General features: G+C 38.4%; 2 protein-coding genes across 2 annotated transcripts in view; both read right to left on the reverse strand.

Annotated features, from left to right (window-relative positions):
* Nucleotides 1-18,465: 18,465 nt before the first annotated feature.
* Nucleotides 18,466-22,092, reverse strand: LOC137388253 (caspase-3-like). Its single transcript, XM_068074752.1, has 4 exons — nucleotides 21,958-22,092; nucleotides 20,081-20,263; nucleotides 19,077-19,299; nucleotides 18,466-18,704 (listed from the first exon to the last, which is right to left on the reverse strand). Exons 1-4 carry the CDS (start codon nucleotides 22,090-22,092, stop codon nucleotides 18,466-18,468), a joined length of 780 nt encoding a protein of 259 aa, XP_067930853.1.
* Nucleotides 22,093-23,177: 1,085 nt separating this feature from the next.
* Nucleotides 23,178-27,856, reverse strand: part of LOC137388254 (malignant fibrous histiocytoma-amplified sequence 1 homolog) — a 54,296-nt gene continuing 49,617 nt past the window's right edge. Inside the window, exons 2-3 of the mRNA XM_068074753.1 lie at nucleotides 23,290-24,655; nucleotides 23,178-23,189 (exon numbers count right to left, since the gene is read on the reverse strand). Of these exons, the coding sequence (XP_067930854.1) occupies nucleotides 23,178-23,189; nucleotides 23,290-24,655 (1,378 nt within the window). The remainder of the gene's footprint in view (nucleotides 23,190-23,289; nucleotides 24,656-27,856) is intronic.

Below are 27,856 nucleotides of genomic sequence, written 5' to 3' on the forward strand. Positions count from 1 at the left end.
TAAAGATGCAGAAAGATCAAAGCGCGTTGGCACTGATGTTATAAACAACAACAGCCCAACAATACACATCTCAAATCCTGAAGTGAAAGTTCCGAAGCAATTCAAGAAGTATATCTCATCTCAACAAAATAAGAACGAGTTTTTCAGGTTTGTTGTGACTCATTGGCAAACATGCAAACTTGATGAAAATTTAACAGTATTTGCCACCACCACAAAAGAATGCCATTTTTACACATAAACAACAATATATCAAATTCCTGAACTGGTTTCAGACCATGAAGAGGCCGACACTCGTCTCATACTACATGGTGTTCACGCCAGCCAATCATTTGATACAGTTATCATATCCAGTCCAGATACCGATGTCGCCATTTTGGCATTGTCTCACAGCTCTCAGTTTAGATATTCTGATATTGGATTTCTCACTGGTACACGGGAGACGTATCCTTAATATTAAGCAGATATCAGAGAAGTTACATGATCGCCTGCAGACACTCATTGGTTTGCATGCGTTCACAAGGTGTGATGTTGTTAGTTCATTCAGTGGTAAAGAAAAGATGACAGCATTTAAACTTCTTGATGCTCACCAACCAGATCGAGACGCATGTTTGCACGCACTCTCAAAATTGGGTGATAGTTTTGACTGCTTTGATGAGCTTTTACTTTCCATGGAAATGGTTACCTGTCGGCTATGTGGTTCTCAGGACAATGATATAGATGAGTTGAGGTTCTAGAGGTTTATTCTGTCAACAGGTGCCAGCAGCCAAATGCCACCTTGCAAAGAATCCCTGAAGCAGCATACCAAAATAGCCAATTATGTAGCAGCTTTGTGGAAGCGATCTGTTGACCCTCTTATTGATCAACCTAGCCCTGTAGGTATAGGATGGGATGAAGAAGCTAACCAGTATGTGGTCAAATGGCATTACGGTCCTATTGCTCCCAAGGAAGTACTCAAAGATGTCTTTTGCTCATGTAAGGCTAGTAAATGTCAGTCTGGACAATGTGGCTGCTATTAGCAGAACCTGAAATGCACCGAGTTTTGTCAGTGTTGTCACTGTGCAAATAAACTGAAGGAGATGACAACGACGAAGGAGAAATCTAAGAAGATGATGAATTTGATGACTAATTTCAGTTCTGGTGTATTTAAATTCATTATTTTCTTTATTGGTTCCAACAATCTAATTTTAACTTTTCCATAGACCAGTGGATAATAAAACATATCAACTAACAATGTTTTTTAACTGTTTTGATAATTTGCAAGGCATATGCCAGCAAGGGGGGTATTTCTATCTACCCCTGTGATTTTTTAACAATCAAAATCTTTAGTAATACTTTCATTTAAAAGATATGAGTGTTCAGTCAATAAATTTATGAAATTTTAATGCTAAATTTGATTTTAAATGATTACCATAGGTAATGAAGGAAGTTTGTTTGTATTTTTATACACCCCTGTTTTCCTTGCTATCGTGCTGGTTTGGAGTGAGTTACTACCCAGATTTGAAAAATTCAGGTATTTTTGACCCAGAAACCACTTAAATTGCGTATATCCATGTAACTGGAGCGGAACTCAATTTTTAGGCCACTTTTTAGATAGTGGCTTACTGACTAATTAAATCTTATCAATAAATAGTGTTGGACTTTAGATGCTGTTAACAACCGCTATGTAATCTAATAATAAAATGTACAACATAATGTAATACTGATTATATTGTATGATTTTATTTCAGTTATTATATTTCATTATATACTATAAATTTCACTGTCATACAGCCCACGACCAAAGTGATAATTGAAAAAAAGAAAGGGTACTGTTGGTTGTTGAAAAAGTGCAACTAACAATTTATTTTGGATGTAAAGTTGGGTTTAAACCGGGTATACCAGTAATTGGTTAATTATTGATATTGTGATATCTATTATAAGTATACAGTATCTGTTAAAGGTTGTGCAGTCTAGTTTCCTTTCTTTTGCGTTGTAAGATTTGGTCATTAATAGCTAATCGAGTGATGCACTCCCTAGCGAAGTTGTTAACAAGTGTGGTGGATTTGCCACCACGTAAATAATGTTCTTTTTATAGGGAGTTGTGCCCAATTTTATTCTTATCTTTTTCCGAGTAGCTACGCCCTCGTGGGCTGGCTTTATGTTCCACTAATTTGCATATCTTATAGTATATAAAGGAAGGCATCAGCCTTATTATTTCGTTTTGAAATACATGTTGTTCCATGAACCATCTCTCTCTTCAGTTTTTCTGATAAGGAGAATTACTTGATTTATCGCAAGTATCTTGGCATTTTGCCTCTAAGCGCTGCTCGGTATATCAGGACAAGTGGACCTGTCGACCTGTCGACCTCTACTGGCTGTCGACCCTGTCGACCTTGCTGTAGACTGTCAACCTGTCGACCAGGGGTCGACCCCTGTCTAGAGATGAGCAATTGCTTTGCCTATAGCGTAAGACGTCTCGTACGCCGCTGTGTGTTGGTGACGCAATCTAACGTAAGGTTGCCTGAGTTGGTGACTTGTTACCTGTAGCATAAGACATTCCATATGCCGCTGCGTGTTGGTAACTCGGCCCAACGCAGTGCTACCCGAGGTTAGTGATTTGTTGTAGTGTAAGACGTTTTGTACGCCGCTACGTGTTGGTGGCTCAATCCAACACACTGGTGGCAGCAGTGGGATAAGACTGCTGTAAAAAGGACTTCTAAGACGACCTTTGTAACCATGCCAAGCAGCCGACGGACTGCTACCAGACATCTGGCTGAGGCAGAGCTACAACCGGTCGACCAGATTGGTCAGATGACAGAGGCTATTACCAGAGCCTTACAAATACCTAGGAGGGAGGCTAGCTTCAAGCCACAAAAATTCGATGGGAATGAAGACGTGGAACTATTCATCTCCCAGTTCGAAGAGGTTGCAGAAGCTAATGAGTGGAATGAGAAGGCCACTCTCCTCCACCTGCGTGAGACCTTGAAAGAGGGGGCCAGAGGTTCCAGTCGAGGAGATTCACCCGCCTCCATCTTCTCGGCCTTACGCACAAGTACGGACTCTCCCCAAGAGAGGCCAATAGTAGGCTCCACCTCAAGAGGGAGCTAAAGACTAGCCTCCAAGAGCACGCAACGGATATGGAGCGTCTAGTGAAGATAGCATACGCTGACCTTCCGGACTCCTACCAAGCTAACATGGCCATGGATGCGTTTTCCCTGACTCTAGGAAACACGTACCTCCAACGCCATCTTTTGGCAGTAAGAGCCCAGAGCTTAGAGGAAGCAGTGCAGGCAGGAAATGAGTTCCTGCAAATTCAGCCCACTCTTCCTCGGCCTGGTGCTCGAACCCTAGTAATGACAGTGGAGAATGAAAAGACTACCCCTGCTACAGTCGCCCCCATTCACTCGGATCTCCCATCAGCCACCCTGAATTACGTCCTACTGGCCATAAAAGGGCTAACAGATGGACTAAAAGAAGGAAACCGATTGGGGCGGCAAGGAGCGGAGCGAAAGGAACCTAACTGTTGGGGCTGCGGCCAGACAGGGCACGTACAGCGCCGGTGCCCTCAAGCTATCCGAAGACAACCACCTAAAGCCACGAGGTCGGGAAACGGTTCCCATCGACAGCAGTAGGGGGAAGTGCTGACTGTGGATCTACTATACCAATGCAAGACCAGTGGCAACGGCCACGACGGACTAGGCGACACAGGCTCCCCCCGGTCACCACCGGTCCCCTTGCATAACCAGTATCAGCCCTTACCTGAGTGTGCAGGTCTCCCACCCTCAGAAACCAAGGAAGAAACATACGTCTGGCCAAAGCCGTCTCGGCCTTCCATAAAAGGCCCCCAGAGAATGAGCGAAGCCGGACAAACTCATGGAGATGAATTGTAGAAGCCACATAATAGCAGCTATTTCTTGCCAGGTCGCATCGGAGGGCAGCCCGTCCAGTTTCTCATGGACACCGGATGCACGTCTAATCTGTTGGGATGGCATGTTTTTGAGCGCTTACCCAAGGATGTCAAGAGCCGATTAGAGGTTCGAGAAGACTATGGGCGGATGGCAGATGGTACACGGCTGCAATTTCACGGACTCATCACTCTCCCAGTCAGAGTCAGGAGTGTCCAAGTCACTGTATCTCTAGTGGTGTGTGCCCTGAAGGAGGATGCCATCCTGGGCATGCCATTCTTGGTCGACCACCACTGTGAGATGAATTTTCAGCAACCCACGTTGGTGTTAAATGGGCAGAAATTGACTTGCACTGACAGAGAGGGTCGACCCCTGACAAGTGGAGTTCAGATAATGCGAGCCACAACGCTTCCCCCTCGAGCCGAGGTCCTAGTTGCTGGGCGTCTCACGTCCTCATCCTATCAGCCAGTAGGGCTGATCGAAGGAGTAAGAAGCAGTTATATGGTGGCCGCCAGCCTACATCAACCCGGTAAAAAGGGAAGAGTGGCCATCCGCTGTATGAATCCTACCGACCATCCAGTCAGCGTGACGGCATGGACGATTGTGGGACAATACACTGGAGTAGGGCCAGACGAAATAGGGGTTCCCTGGACAGCAAAGGAGGATGTCGAGACTCCTAAGGAACATCCCCCTTCACCTTCAAGGGTGCCCCCCCCCACATGCAGGACTTGCTCCAACAAGCGGCGCCGCATTGCTCGTCCCCTACCGAGCACAGAAGGATGGAAGACCTTTTGGTTCGTTATGCGGGTTTGTTCAGCCAAGGAAGCAAAGACGTGGGGCGTACCACCCTGGTACAACATGAAATCCCTCTTCTCCCAGAGGCCCAGCCCACCCGTCAACCCCCATATCGATTAGGACATGAGAAAGAAGCCGAAATCGAGCGACAGGTTTCGGCTCTTGAGAAACAAGGCATGATTGAGCCCGCTCACGGGGTCTGGAGCTCTCCGGTGGTCTTGATGAGGAGAAGGACGGGGTGTGGCGACTATGTGTGGACTATAGAAAGCTCAATAGTGTCACACGCCAGGATGCCTACCCCCTTCCCCGGATCGATGAGAGTTTAGATGCCTTGTCCAGCAGCAAGTTTTTCAGTACCCTGGATATGATGAGCGGGTATTGGCAGGTACCTCTCTCTGCTGAGGCCCAGGAACGGTCAGCATTTACCACACACAGTGGATTATGGAGATGGAAGGTGCTCCCAGCAGATAATGGAACGCGTCCTCCAAGGTCTACACTGGAAAACTTTGCTGCTATACCTAGACGACATCATCGTCATGTCGGCAGACTTCTCTAGTCATGTAGCTAGGCTGGCAGAGGTGTTGGAATGATTGAGGCAAGCAGGATTAAAATTGAAGCCCTCTAAATGCAGTCTGTTCCAAACCCAAGTCAAGTACCTGGGCGACATAGTCAGCGACACTGGAGTGGCTACCGACTCTGAGAAGATTCAGGCCATCAGTAAATGGGCAGCACCACAGGATGTGACTCAATTAAGATCGTACTTGGGTACCACTGGGTACTACCACCGATACGTACCTGACTACGCCTCGATCGCCAAACCTCTCACCCTGTTGACAAGCGAGGGGGCCCCCTGGAAGTAGGGAGAAGATGAACAGGAAGCTTTCCTTAAGCTCAAGTGGTCACTGACGCACGCTCCAGTGCTGGAATATCCTGATCCCTCTTTACCCTACGTGCTCGATACTGATGCTAGTAACGTAGGGACCGGAGCTGTGTTATCCCAGGTCCAGCAAGGCAAGGAGCGACCTATAGCCTACTATAGCAAGACCCTCTCCCCCGCCGAACGCAACTACTGTGTGACTAGAAAAGAGCTGCTGGCAGTCGTGCTAGCTGTCCGACATTTCCGGCCATACCTATATGGCAGAGAGTTTACCATCCGGACAGATCATGCCTCCTTGGTTTGGCTGCACCAGAGAAAGGAACCCTCTTGCCAGGTGGCCCGGTGGCTGGAGAGCCTAGCCGAGCACAAGTATCGAATCATCCATCGAAAAGGCGTTAAGCACGGTAACGCCGATGGGTTGAGTCGACAACAGTGCATCGACTGCCGGCAGTGTGCTGCCATTGAGAAGCGGGATCGGGGGCCAACTAGGTCACAAGTGTGTGACGCTCTAGTACCCCCAGGGACTAATTGGGAAACTACTGTACCAGTGGACCAAGTTCTAGTACAGCCACCAAAAGGTACAGGAGGACCCAGTCCTAGCGCCCACCAGTTGGACGAAGACGAATGGCCTCGACTACCCAGCAGCAGACATACATTAGGGCCCAGCCTCTCGACTCCCACACCAGCCAGCCTAGTTCCAGTATGGCTGCCATGCGGTGCGGGGTCACCCAGAGTGTTGGACAACCCCCTTCGAAAGTCTCAAGACCCTCGGTTATGGGCCATCAAGGTGGCAGGTGAGCCAGGACTCGTTGTGGAGACTGACCAAGTTACAGTATGATCAGACTCTAGTGCCACGAGTTTAGATTTCTCACCGCCAGATGCCCCAAAGGTCCCAGAATTGTTGACAGTAGTACAAACCTCACTAGATGAAGTACGAGCATTGCAACAGAGACCCGCTACCGACCTAGGGATAATTTACCAGGCTGTCAGGAACCGGAAAAGAGTCGAAGAGGCAGTATTGCAAGTAGGCAGCTCCGAGTTGCAGCGGTTGGCCCGGATGTTCCATCAGCTCCAGATTGATGAATCAGGTGTATTGACCCTTCATCTCATTCAGAATGGGCGTGAAAGGGTGGTGGTGGTGTGCCCCCAAACTCTGCGACAGGAGATCCTGTGGAAGGCTCACGAACAAACTCACTGCGGTGTGGAAAGGACCCTGAAGTGCGTCCAGTTGGATTGGTGCTGGCCAGGCATGACTGGAGATATCAGGAGGGCAGTTCTCTCCTGTGAAGTTTGCCAGCAGGCTAAGACGGGAAAGGCCCGGACCTCCGAAAATCGACATATCGGATATATCGACAATCGGATATTGGGCCAATAAAATGCCGAGATGCCAAGCAGTAGTCTCTTTCTGTAGTCGCATCGCAACCTTGCCACATCACACAACTAATATGGAAGTCACGCAAGAAACTGTAAAGGAGTCGACCCCGCTCCCCCGCCGATGCACTTCGAGCAGAAACCACTGACCTCCGGAGAGCCGCCCGTCGGTTAGAGGAGTTGGCCAACCACCTTTCACCCAAGACCCACAGACAATAAACATTACTGTATCTACTCCCCTTGTATTGGTTTATATACTCATATGCATATTCTTTATGTTCATTGTTATTATTTCATAGCCGTACCCGTCTATAAGGGCGGCGAGTGTGGTGGATTTGCCACCACGTAAATAACGTTCTATTTATAGGGAGTTGTGCCCTATTTTATTTTTATCCTTTTCCGAGTAGCTACGCCCTCGTGGGCTGGCCTTATGTTCCACTAATTTGCATATCTTATAGTATATAAAAGAAGGAATCAGCCTAATTATTTCGTTCTGAAATACATGTTGTACCATGAACTATCTCTCTCTTCAGTTTTTCTGATAAGGAGAATTACTTGATTTATCGCAAGTATCTCGGCATTTTGCCTCTAAGCGCTGCTCGTTATATCAGGACAAATGGACCTGTCGACCTGTCGACCTCTACTGGCTGTCGACCCTGTCGACCTTGCTGTAGACTGTCGACCTGTCGACCAGGGATCAACCCCTGTCTAGAGACGAGCAATTGCATTGCCTATAGCGTAAGACGTCTCGTATGCCGCTGTGTGTTGGTGACGCAATCTAACGTAAGGTTGCCCGAGTTGGTGACTTGCTACCTGTAGCATAAGACATTCCATATGCCGCTGCGTGTTGGTAACTCGGCCCAACGCAGTGCTACCCGAGGTTAGTGATTTGTTGTAGTGTAAGACGTTTTGTACGCCGCTACGTGTTGGTGGCTCAATCCAACACACAAGTAAGTAATTGATGTTTCGAACTCGAGAGAGCGCAACAAACGATATTCCAGCGGTCATTCCGTGGTGGCCTATATCAATGACAGCTTTAGCCATGGTAAGACCTTGACTCTTGTCTATTGTCAAACCCCATGCTAGATTGAGAGGAATGCCTGTACGGCTAAGAGTGGCATGGCCAGCAGTCCAAGTACGCTTGATAGGAATAACTGGAAAACTGTTGGGGTGTTCGGAAAGAAATGTTGGACCAGTATAATCTGGAAATATGCAGACCACGAAAGCAAGTAATGCAGGTGGGCCTTTATTTGCACAGTATATGATACGCAAAAACCAATTGTACCATTGACTAATCTCTTCTCAACCCAAAGATTTGCTCTAAGCATAACTCGCGAACCAACTGATAGAAATACAGTGCGTTGAAGACCGCATGCAAGATTAGAAGATGCCAAGTGAGCAATGAGGCCAGCGTGTTTTGAGTTAATCTGTGCAATGGGATTGACAAGTAGTAGAAGTCTGTTTGAGTTGTAGTCGTGTACCAATTGACATGTTGGAAATAGACGAGTAGCAGTATCGAAGACGGAATCATGATCAGTGATGCCAAGAATCCGGCGCGACAGGAGTTCATAGTCTTGCTCGTTCGACTCTCCTATACAGAGTCTTAGTAATAGATCGTGGAAGATTAAATCGTTTGTTTGGCACATACATTGGGATAAGAAGAACGCAGTATCAAATGTTTGGTAAGCTGAGTGGCCATGCAAACAAACAGCACTCCTGACGTTGGGTTAAAACATTCTGGCATCTAAAACAGGCGGTAGTTGACCAAAGTTGCCAAACATCATTATGGAGCAGCCACCAATAAGCTGGTCAGATTGTTCAGGGAAGGCTTGTCGCAGACGTTTATTAATTGCATTTATCAGACAGCAGCCAATAATTAAAAGTTCATCAATTATGATGAATTTAATTTGCAGACATTTAGCTTGAAGAATTTGTAAAGCAGGGCCATTTAGCTGCTAAATGTCAGTAGGTTTAGCAAAGTGTAGAAAAGAATGAATGGTCGAACCAGAAATGTTCAATGCCGCAAAACCAGTAGGAGCCAAAAGTTTGCAAGGTTGACCAAGTAGTTGATGCAATGATTGAATTAGGAAGCTTTTACTTGTTCCAGCGGAACCAAGAACAGGTGCTCTGAGGGAAGGAGGATTGGGAAGTTGGGAATGGTTCTCTATGCGGTCATAGACTTGCCTTTGTTCATTGTTTAGTTTGGCAATATCAACAAGGGGTATTTCAAAGAGAGGTGGATTGTAATTGTTTTGAGCATCAATTAGAAAAGTAGGAGCGTGTGGGAGAAGGTGTAGGAGATCTTGGCTATCGGCAACCCAGTAAAATTCCGGATTGGCTTGTAAAGCAGGTTGAGCAAGAGGCAAGTCGTCTTCTTGGTCAAGAAGGCCCATCCAGGGCTCAACTTCATGGAAAGGATTTTCAGGAATGTTTTCTGCATCTTGAGAAAGTTGGGGCGCCGCTTGTTCCACGGCATTTTCAAAGGTTGCTCTTGGTCAACGAGTGGGGGGTTTTCATGAATGAATTGTGTGTAAGCATCGACTGGGTTCTCAAAGCCTGCGAGCAATTGGTTCCACTGGGTGAAAGGTTTATGCAGAGCTAAAAACTGCATGCAATACTTGGCAAATGTGTCACTTACTAGATATGCGCTGTATTTGGGGAAGATTTGCATGATGGCGTCACCACCGATACGGGCATGAGCTGTAAGGAAGTTTGCATTACGGTGTTGGATAAGTCTGAATGATTTTGTGAATGCAAAGAAAGACATGGCGTGGAAGGCAGGAGGACGAGTCATGTATTTTCGCATATCAGAGTTTCTTTGACCAGGTAAGTTGTCTTGTATTGTTCAACCATCAACTTTAATAATGACAAAGCTGTGTGAAGAGTGATACAGAAGTAAGCTAGCAACGACATGAACTGCTCCTTGTGCGCAAACATCTCTAGCAATAGTGTTGAGGTGTGAAGCAGTTGCAGTGCGTTGTATGTTGGCTTCAGGAGGAAGCTGTTGTGTGATAATTTGATGATAAACCTGCATGTAGTCAGTACTTGCGGTTTCAGCTTTTGAAGTATATTTGGCAATGTATTTGGCTGCATTGGTTATGTCAAAAGTCAATGAAACATCATGATTTGCAGTCCATGTAACCATGCATCTGTGATTATAGTTGTTCAAGAGAGGGTCATTAGTAGCAGATTTTATAGCCATAGATGTTTTATGACCTTGGTTATCTAGAACAGAATCAACATATTTTTGTGCTTGGAGTTCTTTTAAAAAGCCAAATCGGCACTTTTGAGTGCCATCTGGCTGTGTTCGCAAGCAGTACCCCGTATTGCAAGGTGTATGTTTTTGACAAATGTTGACGAGGTCTTTCAAGTAGTTTTCCAAGCAATCTACATCTTGACCCCTTACTGAGCATGTGTGGTTTTGAACATCCCAATAGAAGTTTGTGGGTTAGCTAGATTTTGGTAATGTTCAATGGCAGGATTCCAAGTGCATACATATTTATCCAAATACGATGTTAATTCAAGTTGTGTACAAGTTTGTGTGTTTGGGGCATTTTTTAACCAACCTAGGCCAGGTACATGCAAGCTGCCTCAATGTTGCCATTCAAATCTGTATTGACAGTCATCAATTACAAAGTAAGGTGTAAGGAAATGTTTGAAGAATGTGTCAAATCTAACACCTAGGTATGAGTCAACAGTAAGAGGTGAGTGCGCAATTGCTTGATCAATGTTTCTATTGTCAGTGTCAAGGAAACGTGCAAGCTCGGGCCACTGCATGTCAGCAACTAAAATGTGAAGAAAGCAGTAGCATTTCCGAGTTGTTCGTTCATTACTAGAAGTTCGTTGCATCGGCTATACCAGTATTGAGCAGTACCCCTGACTTGGGAACCAAACTTAAGAATTATGTTGCTCAAGTTTCATGATTTTCATTGACAAATTGGCGAATATCAGCAACAGACATTTCACGTTCATTTGGGTTGTTCTGTACGAAGGCTTGACCTACTTGAATATATTGACAGCAGAGTGTACTATTATAAGCAAGGAAAACAAATCTAGGATCAGCTTGAATTCGACCATCTTTGTAGTAAAGAAGATGTTTGAAGTAGTCACGCGCAGAAACAGGTTTTGCACGGGGTGCACGTAAATCCGCGGCACCTGTCGAGAACAAAACAGGAAATGCTCTTGCTATGTAGCCAGCAGTGTTGAACTCGTTGATAGGTTCACCTTGTCTCTCAGGCCAATCAATTACATAATTGTTATCAATTGCAGCCTGAATAGCTTGATGTTCATTTGGTGCGAGCCTTTGTGCAGGTGCAAATGTATTTGGAATGATATGGTCATTTGGAATATTTGGTTGACGTTCCAAGTTAGGATCATTGCTGTTGGCTTCATTTGGGTTGTTGGCGCCATTATCTGGAATAGGTGCTGGAGGTAGGTCAGCATCTAACTCTTGTACTATGTGATGGTCAGGTAATTCCACAATGTCATCAAGTAGCAAAGCATCTACTTGAATGTTTTCCTGGATAATGTTTATGTTACGATAAAATTCATTGTTAGCTTTAAGCCAAATGAGCGCGGCAAGAACTCGTTGACGACGAACTGCAAAGTGATTGGCTGGCAAGGCAATTTGGTCAACGAGTCGACGAAGGACAACGATGTCAATTTGTTGTAGTTGGCGAGGTAAATTTATAACAAAGTCATTTACGTTCTGAGGGAATTTGATGACATGACCTCTGAACCCAAATTGGCCACCACACGGAAGTCAAAATATAGACATTGTAGAATTAACCTGAGCAATGAGTGGCTGTTCTATAAGTGTAAGAGAAGATAACAATTCAACAGATGGACCTGGATTCATATTGTTGGCTGAACCGAATTTATTAACAGTGCCAGGTCTAACTTGTTGGCACGTATGACATAGTTGTATTTGAGCATTGTATATAATAAAATCTTTCTCATTACATCCAGTACATGTGAGCTGTGATATGTTGTTATCAAGTCTGCCTAGAAAGTTTTTACGCAGTTATTAAAATGCAGGACAATCTAAAGATTGAAAATGAGGAATGTGATGAAGGGGGGGGGGGCATTATTGGGAGGAGCATTATTGTTTTGTGCAATATTTTCATGGTCAATGATGTCCACAAAATCATGAGCATCATCTGGAAACAAAGGGGCTGTCCAGTTGATGTCATTTACATCGCCTACAACATCTACTAAAGAATTATCTGAATCAGATGAGTTGTTGTTATTAATTTGAGTAACGTGTTGTTGAACATTAGCGTTTGATGTAGATGGTTGCTGTGAGGACCTATTTATCCTTCTATTTAACCTCCAAATGTTCTGTAACAATTGAGAGACACGTGGACGGCCATGGCGACGTGGTCCATGGTAGTTGTCAAGTTGTTTTAAAATTCAATTCAAAAAGTCAATTATGCAAAACAAAAGGTTGTAAAAACATTACCCCTAATCGAATACTATCTCAAAACTATGCTTTCCAACCCGATTTTACCGAAAATCGCCACGAAACGTTTGAAAAGCTTGGTTTAATACAACAATAAATCACACTTAATCACACAAAAATTGCACCTAATCTACTACTATCTCAAACCTGTTTTACAACACCAAAATATAAATTAAAACTGTAAGCCTAACCTACTGTAATTTAACAATGAGTAACTTAACAATAACGTAATTTAATAATTAATTTAATAATGTTAATAGAATTTCTTGTTTAATAATGTAGTTTAACAACAATTAACAATAAGGAAATATGTTTATTATCACTCTGAAATGCAAAATCAGAAGTAAAATGGCAAGCTACTGTGTACTATACACAGTTTGAAAGTTGGTTGTGTTGAATGTAGAATGGTTTTGATAGCAATCTTTAACAGAAAGCAAGTATGAGCAGTCACACGTCTGAATGTTTTCTCCAAACTGCAGCAAAATAAAAAATTGTTCTCATCATAAATAAGTGTTGTAGTTTGGCCCTAGCTTGTACATAAGTTGTAAAAGATTTCGGCTAACGTTTTAAATAATGAAACCTTCTGTGATTGGACAAAAAACATAGGCTGATAAACTGTGTACCACAACTTCGTACCTGTAAATCGGTCTTTGCCTCAAACGGTCTACGTTTATTACAAAAACCTTTGGACAAATACATTCGATTAATTATTCTTATGATAATGTTATGAAATCAAATAATTATTCCTATAAATAAATATTTTTGCAAGATATCAAAAATGAAAAAATATTAGAAACCTTCGGCAATTCGACAATGCTATAGACTGGTAAAATGTGCATGGTTTTTTTTGTGTGAAATGCGCACAACTTAATCGTTCTATTCTCTGTTGCTCAGCGTTTCGTTTGCCAGTCTTAATTTTGATAAAAATAAGGCTTGTCAAGTTTTAATAACGATTTCAGGCAGATATGTTCTGTCTATTTGTGTATAATCCGACCAGATGGGTAATTTTTAGGGTATTGTCGACAATTTTCAAAAACTTGATAACGTATTTAAATAGGTTTATATGTGTTTTGTATCTTTATTATACTTAAATGACTCCATTGGAAAATGGTTTTGGTACCAGTGTTTGCGACGATGTTGATGAATAATTTTCATGAGTTGTGCACACAAGCATTTATTATAAACTTCTCAAACAATTGCTCCACTCATGTTTGGTCGTGGAACAAATTGTAAAGCTAGGGTGTTTGACCATTAGGATATTATTAACATATAAGAAAAACAAGAGCACTGAGCTCTATGCAACCCTTAAGCTAATTCGATTTTCGCTCCGCTACTGGATGATGTATGCTATAGATATGGTTAAAATGTACAAATTACAAGTGGGAATCTTTTAGCTGGGAATTTATAAAATTTATATAAAATATATTACATGCATTTAGTTGCACCTTTTTTACTTTGGCACCCAGATTAAATCAATCTGCAAACCTTTAACTCACGTCATATAATACTGAACAATGTCTAGACTTCTGTGAATGTTGTATGAGACAAACCAAGGTAAACTATTATCATCCCTAGGGAATGTAATAGTTATTATTAAACTTCAATTCAATAAGTGCAATTAGTATTTATTACCACAGATTGCTGCCATTTTATCAATTTTTTTATAAAAAAGGTCAACCAGTGATTATGCTCTCACAATTACAAGTAAAATCAACATAGATATGTTCTGCAAACAGCTAGTTATGTGCTACGCCTTGGGAAACACCCTACGGATACAGCAGATGGTGTATCCAACCACTGATTCATTGATGAAAAACCTTATTTAATCATTTTATGATCTCCGACAGTAACATTATACTAAAATCATACACTCAAACTGCAAGGTGCATCTTTGCAGCATAAAATATTAAAGCAGTAATTTTTAAAGGCCAGTAACAATGTAATCACTGTAATATTCATCTGTAGCTGTTGTTGCGCTGCTATTTCTAATCTGCTTTAATTCTAAGAAACTCTGATGCACCTTGGCTCAATTTCCAGTGATATACAAATCTCCTTTTACGCAGTTTATGTAGCGTGTATGTATAGGTTTAATCATCTGATTTTATTCATTCTTGCATTTCATCATTTGATTTATTTTGATTATTCTCTATTACAACTGTTTTTATTTTCCTTTTAGTTGTTGCAGTAGTTTATTCGACTTTCCACAGATACTGTATTATACGTATTATACATTCATAAGCTATTATTACTTAAATCTTGAAAACGATCTCTGTCTTGGCAGCATATGTGTTGTTCTCATCAAAATACTTCATGTGCTAATTTTCTCCGTTATGGTTTATGCATATGTAATATGATCTGTAATATAATGGAACAGTTGTTATTTGCCTAAATTTATCATTTGCTGGGTTTATGCATCTGTAATACAACTGTTTGTATAAATAATATGGCCCACAACAACCTATTTTACATCTACTTATCATTTATTATATCCTACTCCATATGTTATAAATAGGTTTTCTTCTATCAGGGCACTCTAAACGTTGTGTAGAAGGCGTTTTCACTAACACCCGAGTGGAAAATAACTATTCAACATGTACATTTCTGTCAGTCATCACTGTTTGTTTACAAACGGAACTAGTACCCGATGATCTCTCCAATATGGCCCAAGCATTACGTATCGCTATCAATGTAACAGTCGCGTGATTGCCATTCTAGGGGTTTTAAGTTCAATGAGTTGGCCCACACCGCCCCCCTTACCACTTACAAAGGCTGCACGCATAAACAAAAACAAATACACAAATGAACACAAAGACAAACTGACATGAACATGCACTCTAACCAACACACAAACACACACATGGCACAACTATAGCCACAAACAAAGCCAAAAATAAACAGATAAAAAAATAAAATACACAAATAAAAGTAAACGCACTGACACATACACAAATTCACAAATAAACAGGCACATACATGTGTGCACTCCCACATCAGACATATTCATCTGCTTATGCACACATGCGGCTTGCTGCAAAATGCGTGTCATTTCAGCAACTATGCAGCATTGTCAAATTCAATTCAGATTAAGTTCAATAGAGGAGGACATGCTCAAAATAAACAGTACATACAGTAATTAAACTCAGCAATAAGTAAAAAAGTATGTGTTGCTACCAAGGGTGTAGTCATATCTTCAGGTGTCTTACCAGTGTTTAAAAAGGTACACCAAGCAACTGAGCCAACAGTTTATAAGTTTGATGCAATTGGATTTAGCATTTAGAAACTACTCATGATTAACATACGACTCCTACAAATATGAAGAACTACCAACCATTTGAGAAATGAACTTGAGACAAGACATGTTCTTGTGTCTTGTGTGTTGTTATAAGTGTTTAGGGAAAAATATATGTTATCATTCTTGTGTGTCTTCGAGAATGACAAAAAACTGGAGAAAACTTGTCAAGATACAATAAAAATTAACAAACTGTTTTGTGTAAACATTTCAACCATATGGATTTTCAGTAAGGTTAATATATTGCAAAATGTATTAACAAGCATTGTCAAGCATTAGTATGTATGCCTCTTATTCTCGGTGACCATAAAATTTATAGGGATAACGAAATACTATTTAAAAACAAAAAAATTCAATTTTCTCAATATGAATAGATAACATGCAAATTTCTGCTACCCCAACACATGATATAATTAATTATAAATAAAAATCCATAACTGCACCCAGTAAAACTTGTGTTTAGAAGTGCTAAGAAAATTTACTGCAGTAGTGTATAATCATTAGTTGGGGCACTGCTCAATCACGGTATACTTCTGTACCAGAAAAAATAATTCTTTGGAAATTGATTAACTTTAAACACAGCAAGGAAGAGTTGTGTCATCCTTTCCATTTACATATATACCGTATAATACTACATAGTCACCTGGTATTATCCATTAACAACTGCTATGACTGCGACTGACTACCCAACTTTGGTTGGGTCAAAAATGACTCCTGAACTTCAGCTACCATCCCCTTCATCTCAATAATAGAAGTAGGCATGGCAGCCATCTCGAGGGAAGGTTTTCTGTTACCTACTCCATATCTAGAGACATATGTCTCCTCAATTTTATCTCTAGATTTCCTTCTATTGTCTCTGTTGTTACTATACTTTTGACACCTTGCGTAATACCTACTCCATATCTAAAGACATGCATCTCCTCAATATTATCTGTAGATCTTTTTTTACTGTCTCTGTTGTTACAATACTCTCGACACCTTGCCTAATACGGACTAAAATATCTATCATCACTACTATCTCAATCGAATTCTTTACTGTCTCTCAGACTACCCCATGAGAATATCTACCTCCAGAATAATACCCTCTTTTACTATTCTTACGGTTTCGCACACAACTGCTTTCTTTGACAAAGGATCATTCCTTCTAAATCTCAATTCTCAAGCAACCTTTAGAAATATTCATTAGTAAGAATATGTTAGAGTTGTTCACCATCTTGCAAGCTCTGGTGTGTGTGTGTGTGCGTGCGTGTGTGCGTGCGTGCCTGCATGCGTGTGTTGCATGTGTGTGTGTGTGGTTTGTGGTGTGTGTGCACACAAACACATGTGTGGGTGCATATACATGTAGTTGCTTGTATAGATAGATGTATGAATATTTGTGCTTGCACGTGTGCCAATGTAGCTGTGTCTGCATCCTGTGCACCATGTTATATATTCATATATTCACCATGGTATAGAATTTGCAATTATAATTGTCCAATGGGTATACAAACTTGAACACCACATTTAAATAAAAAATATGCCTTTAAACTTAAGTGGCAAATTTCCATACAGGTTTGTGAGTTTGCATATTTGCAAACTGGTTTTATATGGTGGTGGGATTTATAGATATAACAATCAATTTTTTTACATCACTGCATGCGCAAGAAACTATTAACACTAGAATGCACACAATACAAATACCAGTACTTGATGTTCACACCAAACTAATATATTTTTATTGAAAACCCAATTAAATCTACAGAAAAATCAAAAAAATATTAGTAACAACTACAGCTTCGCAACAAGTATAAGATGTCAACATACAGAGTTTATGTTAGTAGATATAATATAGATTGATTGCATAAGTAAATAGAACAGCTAATTTACAGCCTGCTGCTACATGTAAGTGTTGAGTGTCAAAAGGTAATCAGCGGTAATAATAACCAATACACAGAAATGATTTGCATAAACTAATCAACAGGCAGCAAAAAGCCTAATACCAAACTCACATGTAACATAGACAACTTAAGCCATAATTGAGTCTGTGAAATCACTGATAAGTCAAGACAAGTTTGTCAATAAATAGTGCGCTTTGAGAATCCTGGAAAAAGGTATAGCTTTCGGCGGTGTGTGAAGGTGCAGATTGATGTTGGTACATTTCCTCCCGCCAGGTAGTTGAGATCACAAAGACTAACTTGGCGTACTCTCTCTTGAATCTATAAAGACCAGTTGAAACCCTTTGGACACTAAATTGACATTATTTTTACATTTCGACTTGTTCACTCTTTAAAAAACTATTTTCAGTTAGAATATTTTCTTCCTGAGCACTAATAGTTAAAAATTAAAAACACTTACTATTTTAAATAGACTCTCGACATCTCTGTGGCATGCGTGTTTGTAGAAAGTATAAACTAGTATCCGTATGAAAAAGGATCCACGAGTATGAGACCTTGTTGATGTGTAGGCTGTAAAACAAGATTTAGTTCATTCAGGTATTTCAGTCAAGTATCAAAACTAGACACTTTTATACCCTGTTGTCTTATTTATGTTTGTATAAATAAAAGAAATTATTTGAGAAATGTAATTAAGAGTTTAATTTAACTAATTACAATGATATTTTTAAATAATTGAAATTAATGCTTATCAACATTAAAATGGTTTCATTGAGCTTCAGTTTAAGTAAGAAAGAATAATAACTAACACTTCCATTGCTCTCTCACTAGTCACACTACTACTACTACTACTACTACTACTACTACTACTACTACTACTACTACTACTACTACTACTACTACTACTACCACTACCACTACAGACTAGAGATGCTTGAATACAGTTGATACACACATTCACTGCTAGCCTTCATGATGCAGAAATCATCCACATTTAGCACAGTTGGTAGAGTTGAAGGAGGCTGTGGTTTATCCTTAGAATCTGTGTAGAAAAAAGACTGTCCTGGGCCGCTGTCAGTTGTGGATCCTACTGCTGCAGATGTGGACACAGTGTGCCCTGCACACAACTTTGGTGATACTCCATAGTCTTCGAGTCCTGAATTACAGTAGCAGAAAGTAACTTTGAGAGTATTGCTAGTAGTGTACATAAAAAGCTGTCTCAAAATTTACTAAGCTGATATTTGATGTCTTAAAGTAGGTATAAACTAGCAATCCCCTAAATTTATGACTCACATAGAGATTTTATGATAAAAACTTTCCATTTTCAAGTCGGATAATCCTTGTAATGCAATGAAATTGTCCATCAATTATTTTTATTGTAAAAATTAGCATGTTAAATAATATAAATATTCTTAAGTGTTCACAAATACACTTTTCAATGTGATTCAAGCTTGGGTTAGAGTAAACTGATTTTATTACTATTTAAATCAGATCGTTGTATACATTGATCTATTTATCTTATACCAACCTCCAGAACAAGCCTGTACGATGATGAGTTTAGGTTTGCCAGCCATTGCAGGAAATCTCTGTGGAGACAAACTGTCCCTAATAGATACCAATGAGAACTGCTCTCCATGGTGGTCTGTGATCATGTCTCCATCTGTTCCATGACTCATTATGATCAGTACAAACATTCCCAGTTTGTGATGTTCTTCTCTTTTTGTTTCCTCTTCTATCTCCTTGAGAATTTCCTGTTACAATTGTATGACAGGATGCTTAAAAATTAAAGAGATAAAAGGTGAGCAATGTTATCTAAATCCTGTGTGTTTTTTGCCAAAATAAAAGTATTTAATAAAAGTGAATAGTAAAACTCCTTGATTTAAATAACAATTACTGTAGGTATTTTAATGTGTGCTCGTCTTCTGAACATAGTGAAATGCTTTGTATAAATTTCAAATTTTTATTTAATTTTCAATATTTCAAATATTACTATTAGAAATAGTATAACTTATATTAGTGTTTATGCTGATCAATTTTATTTAAACTTTATTTCATGCTACTAAGATAAAAACATTTAAATCAAGGTAAATTGTAAAACACTGGGTGGAAGTACAACTGGAGTCAGTATTAAAACACATGCTTGTTTTGCTAAAAATAGTGAAAGTTCTTTTTTTATAAAGGTTTAACCTTTTGTTAAACCCTGAATATTTCCTTATTTAAAATCTGGTTCACAAAACTAGTTTGTTAAAAATATTTAATGGAAACTGAATGGTACAAGACTAGCATTATTTAATATTTTGCCTTTGTCTCAAACAATAAAGAACAGAAAGAACAGAACAAATAATTCACAGAACAGCTAATAAAACCCTAGCATGAAAGTATTCTAGCAGTATGGAACCTGCATTTATGACACTGATTATGATGTAACTATTTAATTCCAGTTTAACTGAACTCATCTGTATCCTATAAAACTTATCAAAATTGGATGACACTCTGTATTTCTACAAACAGACTAGTTTCTGTTGTAGCTACCTCATGACTCAAGTCAGTAAGTTCTGTTTCGGTTTTGGCAACATCAAACTTCAAGTCTTTGAACAGTCTCCGCAAGTTGTCATAGTCAACTTCAGAGCCTTGTCTTGTATCATTAGAGTTTCGGAATGTTTTCATGTTGAAAATAAGGACTCTCCCTCTGACTCCCTCACTCATCCTGTAGATCTAAAATGCAATCAATTAATGATTTGATACCGTTCTTAGAGAACTTAATTAAGTACATATATTCCCATTTTCATAGCGCAACTTATTTGTAATTTTCCTAGTTACACTATGCATGCCAGTTAACTTTATATACAACATTTAATAAACTGTAGTATGACAAGCTGCTCAACTGGAAAAGCTCTAGCTCCATAACTATTTATCATTTTGCCTGCTTTAATTATATAACTTCAAAAAATATTTATATGATAGTAATTGAGGCAAGTGTAGTAGACAGGTACAGACTTGTACTAGAGTATTAATAAGACAAATGATGATAGAAAAGGTTTTGACTTGTCAATTTACTGTTGCTGATAAAAATAACAATACTATTAACGACTTAGATACATAAAAAGAAGGCAGAAGTGTTATTAATAATAAATCAAATACAATAAAAACTGTTATTTGCTAAATTAAAATAGGAGCCATCAGTTAAATTAGCAAAGTTTACTAATTTCACTTTAATATTATTATTTTATTTAGAAAATATTATATTAACTCAATTATATTTCCTGCCATTTTTCACAAAATATTCTAGTCATATTGAGATTTCCTAAAACAACTACTGGCTTTGATAACATTCTAAGTAGCCTGGAATTTGGATTTTTAATAAAAAAGCTGAAGTAAATTAAGAGCTAACAGTTAGATTAGCAGAGTTGACCAAATTAATTTTAATATTTATATTTTATCCAAGAAAATATTCTATGAAATCAGTTAAATTTCTTGTACTTTTTCACACAATATTCACTAAGTCATATTGAGATTGCTTTAAACAATTACTACAAATAAATAATAAGTGGACTTGAGCTTTGGTTTTTAAAGAAACTTCTAATAATGCACATCATGCACAAACTTAACAGACGCAAGTGATTCTATGTGATGTATGATTGTGTCTATGTTTGTTATAGACAGTTAGAAAAGTTTATCATTCGTCTAGTTGGTTCACTGATTTAGCATGGGTGTATGTCTGGTTTGTTTTCTTTAGAAGATTTAACTTATTTTTAAGTTAGTTGAGCATATTCCTATAAATTAGTTCAGAAGCTAGTTGAGCATGTAAAATTAAATCTGATCTAAACTATCATACTATAATTAATTACTAGTAGTGGGTAATAGTATGGAATATGTTTATTATATTTTGATAGTACTTATTCTATCACAGGTTTAAAATCACTAAACTACTATGGTAGAGGCAGTTTGACTGTAAAATTTCTGTTTAAAGTGTTTGAAAAAATTCATATAATTCAGTCCTAAAGCAATATATTTGCCCTTCATTTAGTTAAGCATTAACACAGTTAAAATATTATGCACCTGTAGAACTAGCTTAAACGTGAGATGTTAAGATACATTGGTTCCTATTCAGAAAATTATATCATTTACAAACATGTTTAATTATTCGTATATAGCAAAAGTTGCAGTTTTAAATAAGAAATTAGCAGAATTTATGAGAATGTTCCACACTCTAGTTAAAATGGTCAATAAAATCTTATTGAAAGGTCTGGTGAGTTTTACATACAGTAATTCACTCGTTCAGAAGAGGAATTATTAATTAATGTTTTGTGAGTCTGATATATATATTATATACTGATATACATAGCGGTATTCTGATGAGCTACTCTATTTTATATTAAAAAGAATACCTTCTGTTAAATCAAAAATACCTGAACTTTATTGTTATAGAGATCCTTCACATGTTTCTTTCTTGTTGGAATCAGCCTGATTATGATCTTTGCTGCTGATGTTTTCATATCACAGTATCCTTCTTGTTCAACATCAGACAAATCACTGTCATCCATGAGGGTTGAGCATTGCCCTTGATCTATGTGTTTCACATCACCCGATGCGATATTAAAAACAGTGAAAGTTGAGTTTGAGGTTGCATTTTAATATAAGAATAAATATGTTTCAGACTAAGTTTCTTGTACAGCTCAGCATCACAAAGAAGAGACTACAAATAGCTCAATTATTTGTTAAAGAATCGCTTGGTTTACCTGGATTATGCTGGATAATATATTTAAATACACTTTTAGACATCATAAATTCTCACCTCTCGCAGAGCTGGATTGGCAAGGTTCCAAGTTGGAAAGGTACTCATCAAGAGCAGCGACTTCTTTGTCAGTGAGTTGAAAGCCTACAATAGAAAGTTGAGAGGTTCCTAAGAGGTCTTTTCAATTAAGTGCCCCTATGAATTAAAGTTTACCATGTTTAAATTGTAAATTAATTAGTTTATGAGGGTAATGATCTTTACTAAATATTTTTTCAGTTCTCAGACTTCAAAATAAAGCTAGTATAACAGTGCATCAATTGCGATCTAACAGACTCCACACAAAGTTTATAACAAAAATAATATCGAACTCACATGGAAACCTCAAAGGTGTTGGAACCTGTGTACAAGAAGCGGATGTTTTTTTGCAAATAACTGGTTTTATCCCAGAGAATGTGGAAACCTTCAATGCAGTTTCACTATTTGTCTCATAGATGGGGTAAAGCCACTCGGGGTTAACCTGTGAATCTGGCTGCGGATCCCCTCGAAACATGCAATGGGAGCAATAGATACGAACAGATACATGGCAAGCCTTCCATGATTGAGACAACTGTTGGATGATGGCTTGAGTTACATCAATCAGATGCTGCCAAGATCCACTAAGCTCTCTGGAGATAGTTGCAACTTGCACTGTTACAACTCTTTCTTTGAAATCATGCTTAACAGTGGTTACACTACTTCCGTGTCTAATAGTCACTCCATTCTTGTATGCGGAAGACTGATGAAGAGGGTTAGAAAGAAGATTGAGAACTGTAACGGAAATTTGCTGATGAACGTATGTCGGTAAGGGCAGACCTCCGAGAAGGATATCAACTTTCACCTGCAGCTGCTTTTCCATTATGAGCAGGTCTCCCAGAGATTCAGATGCCAAACATGGAATCAAATATTCTTCATGAGGTGACTTCCCAATTGGACCATGCATAATTAAAAACGACTGCAAAAGCTTTACCGAAACTTCAAAGGAAAAGGCAGAAGGTTTGAGAAGCTTTCTCAGAAGAGCCTCAGCCAAGATGCCATTATGTAGGAGTCGTTGCACCAGTGCTTCATATTCAAGCCTGTAGATTACTCTGCCTTGGTGAGGAAAAGAATCAAACTTGTCGAGATGATCATCCCACTGCTTTTGTGAAGAATGATGAAAGAGCAGGTTTATCATAGATGTGATTTCACTGAACTTGTGAAAAATGTAACCAGAGAGAGCTTCAATCTTTTCAAAGAAGAACACTCGACCAGCGTTGTGCATGTACCGCAAAATGATCAGTGGGTCATCACTTAGAAAATGATTCAGAACTTTCGAGACATCAACATATGGTTCTTCAGAACATTTTTTGATAAAAAGCTCCACAGAATGCCAGAGTTTTGGTAGATGAATGATGTGATTTTTACATCTGTTGTTCAGAGTATCCTTAAGGAGTTTGATGTTGGATGTCTCATTGGGGTCTTTTCCAAACTCAAAAATCTCACCTTCTTTGAACAATGGAAGCTGAGTGTTAGACAGATGCTCAATTGCATTAAGGATTTTTGGAAAAAGACTTGCAAGTTTGTTTTCTTCTTCCAGAAGTTTTTGGCGTATCGACTCAGCCTCTGTGAGAAGATCCAGACGCGCTTGACGTAGCTGATCACTTGCCAGTTCATCTGTGTGGGTGAAAACAAGAATTGGTTGACCAAGGTTAGGGCAAGCCAGGTAGAGATGGGCTAACCAATTAAAACAAACATCTCTGCATGCTTGTTCTGCTCCATCAGTTTGTGCTCTTTTCGCAAAGTCGGCCACGTCCACTACAATAAGTGGAATGCACTCCTCCTTGCTGAGAATGCAATAGGCGAGATGGTATATTTGATTACCTCCGTAATCAAATAGCTTGACTTGTGCGGTCTCAAGAGGTAAATCTTCGACTTGGAAAACTCTGGTTGTCTCATCCTGTTCAGAGCTTTTTGTGCGATATGTCAGATCACGCTTGCCAGATTTCAACGTTTTAAATAAGCTCGTCTTCCCTGAGAGCGAACTTCCGATAACAGCTACTGGCACTCCTATCAACTGCACTGGTTCAGCAGCCGCAAGATCAACAAAGAACTTTTTGATAGCTGTGATTCCTAGTTCACAAACACTGTATGGAGGTTCTTTCAAGCTTTCACACCCGTCGCATTCAAGCTCAGCAAGGCTTTTCATTTCTACAACTGCTCTCTCTATTTTTAACAGTTTTTTATTCCTGCTCAAGTCTAGCGAAGCCAGGTTATCCAGTTTGTATATCCACATTGGGAGAGACTGTATGTTGTTGTTAGATAACTCCAAGGCTCTCAGATTCTGAAGACCGTGGCATCTAAAATAATATTTCTTTGCATTTCATAACTTTTAAAAAACATTAATTTTTCCATTATATTTGTTCTTGAGACTTAATAAACTATTTTATTATATTATACATATATTCATGTTAATCGTCGTAGTGCACTACTTATCATTTTGTGGTAAGTTAAAATAATTGTTATTATCTAAGGACTCATGTTGTTAAATTATAAATAAAGTAAATTACAAAGCGATAGGTGGAGGTGATTGGGCACTGTAAACATTGAAAGGATAATGCACTATAGCATTAAGTGATCTTATTAAAATGTTTTTTTAAGAAAAGAAACTCAACATCGCTAACAAGAATAATATTTAAAACTCCGGTAGATCCAGCTACAAAAAATGAATCAGCTAAAACTTGATGTATTGATATTATAATCAACTATAGTGAAGAGCTTGCAGAGATGTCTGCAATATTAATAGTGAAAGATGCTCAAAAATATATTTTTGTGTTACAGCAATGATAAAAACTGATTCATATATAAGTAAAGTGTGCAATAAAATGTACTTTTATGTTGCATGATTATTTTAAAGAAGTGTTCACTGCTAAAAGCCTCAACAGAAATATGAGAAAGGTGACAGTGATTGACTGTGTTCACCGCTAGAAACCTTGGTAGATGCATTATGAGTAAGGCAACAGTAAATGGGCGAAAAGCATTTTGACTAAACCGTCCATATTTATTCAATATTCTCAACTGCTAAAAACTACCAAAACTAAAATTATTGAATCCAAATTAAATAATAAATATATTTATGTATATTTTAAAAAGTAAGTTGCTAGTTGCAAACACTAAACCAAATTTTATCATACTTTCACAAGGACTGCCTAGTATCACATTTGCTTAGAATTTTTTTCTAGAATTGTTGAACAATTAGTTGTCAACATCAAATACTGAAGGAGACAACTCCTAGTTAGGGACGGCCACTGAGCTTTATCTATCAAATATGACATTCAGTTAATACTCAACTAATTCTAGCCAGTGACTATATATTAATTTTGCATGTTTCACTATTCACCTTTGCTGGTAATTATGATAGTTAATTGATGACTGACTAGTATTATTAATTGTTTTGACTTTATTTGATACTGAAAATGTGCTTGTTATTAAAAAAGTAGCAGGAAAATACATTGTTGGCCATTATGTCTACATGTGTTTATTTTACAGGTCTAAAACTCCAGACATGCAGAGTGGTTAGGGTGTATTTTCCTAGAAGGTTCACTGATGGCAACAAAATGACATACTTAAAATGCTCTCTGCAACAAGGCATATCTTCAGCCACCGAGAATATATTGCCACTGGACAAAGAAAAATTTAACAAAATCACAGAGACATAGTTTGTGAAACAGCTTTTAGAGCCAGGTACAGACCTTGCTTGTGATAAGCTAAGCAGACATCATACATGTACTTGATACTTACGGGGCCAACTAATCAACATATTTCTAACTAAAATTAATCCATTATTAATAATTGACCAAAATTAACTTAAATGGCCAAGTTTTTTCGTAAATAAAATAACATAGTTCAGCCCTCGGCTTGTTACTAAATTATAGATGTAATTTTCTGACCGGTTGACTTTGACACCATCCCTTACACTTTAAGGCATACCCAGCATATACACGTTATACATATTTTATGTTGCTCATCCCGAATGACAAATAAAATCATTGTGATGTTTTATAAATCTTTTTTTGTTTATATATATATATATATAAACTTCAACAAATTTATTTTCACATGACATGAAAGGATTTGCAGTAGAGTGCTGTTAGTGGTAATTTTACATACTTATATTTCTTGTTATTTAAAACTACAGCGTTACTTTTTTCTTAATGAAATGTTTATACAATATATATAGATATTATAGATCTATATATTTTTCATATATAAATATATACTATTCTACTCTAACAAGTGGTTTGCTTGTTGTGGAGCAGTAAAGGGTTTACGAAGAATCATTTAAAATATTTATGTTTAGAATATAGATGTTGTAAGCAGGAAATTGGAACAGATAAAACTGTGTCATAAATGATTACTTATGAAGTTGAGTTTAACATCTATTGCTGCTACTTGAAGTGTAAAAACTAAATATATTGATTTCTAAATAGTTAAATAATATATGTATTTATGTATACTTCACTAAACAACATGCTGGTGGCAAAAACTAAACCAAATTTTGTCATACTATCAAAATGACTGTCTGTGATCACATTTTGGTAGAATGCTTTTTTGAATGGCTGAACTAGTGGTTGTCACCTTCAACATACTAAAGGTGACAATTCCTAATTGATGATAGTTAAGGAATTTTATCTATCAAATATGATGCTCAATTGATACTAAACCAATACTAGACAGTGACGATATATTTACTCTGCACTTATTGTCTATTAACCTTCGCAGGTAATTATGATAGTTAAATGATGAAGGACCTAATATCATTCACTTGCTGGATTTATTTAACAGGCTTACTGACTTCCTGTGTACTACTGAAACTGTGATTGTTATTCAAAAAGTGATGAGAAAAAGATATTATAGGCAATTGTGTCAACATAAGTTTTGTTAGAGGTTCAAGATCCTAAACTTACAAACTACAGGTTAGAGTGTGTTTTCCCAAAAAGGTCAATGGTGGGGACAACAATGACATCAAATCTTAAAACTATCTCTGCAACTAGACATGTATTTATTCGTTGAGGTTCAAATACTACCTGATGCAGACATGTAAAGCCAAAGTAAAGGAGCAATAATTTGTGATAAAATGTTTTTAAATGTTTAAAAGCTAAGCAGATGCTCAGCAAATAATGCCCAGCAAATAATTATTATGCATATTGCATATTATTTTGTTGCTCTTCATGAATGACAAAAAGGTTATTTTGATGCTCTTGAAACCTATTTTAGTTCATATGATCACATCTAGAAACTTTACCTTTCAAACGAAAAAAGAGGCAGGAAAAATCTTCTTCGGCAGCAGTAATTGAAACTGGTTTTCAAAAACCTTTTTTTATGATTGAAATGACTATTTTGGTATTACTGCAACTGCTTTGTATCCTAATATATGCATGTACATGTAGTATTACACACTGAGACTAGAACCATAACCTTGAAACGTATTACGTAATTTATCTATAAAGTTGTCTGCCCAGTCGTTCCTTTCAATAAATATTAACAGTTAACATAGTTTT

The sequence above is a fragment of the Watersipora subatra genome, chromosome 2 (assembly GCF_963576615.1).
Source record: "Watersipora subatra chromosome 2, tzWatSuba1.1, whole genome shotgun sequence".
Taxonomy (NCBI): domain Eukaryota; kingdom Metazoa; phylum Bryozoa; class Gymnolaemata; order Cheilostomatida; family Watersiporidae; genus Watersipora; species Watersipora subatra.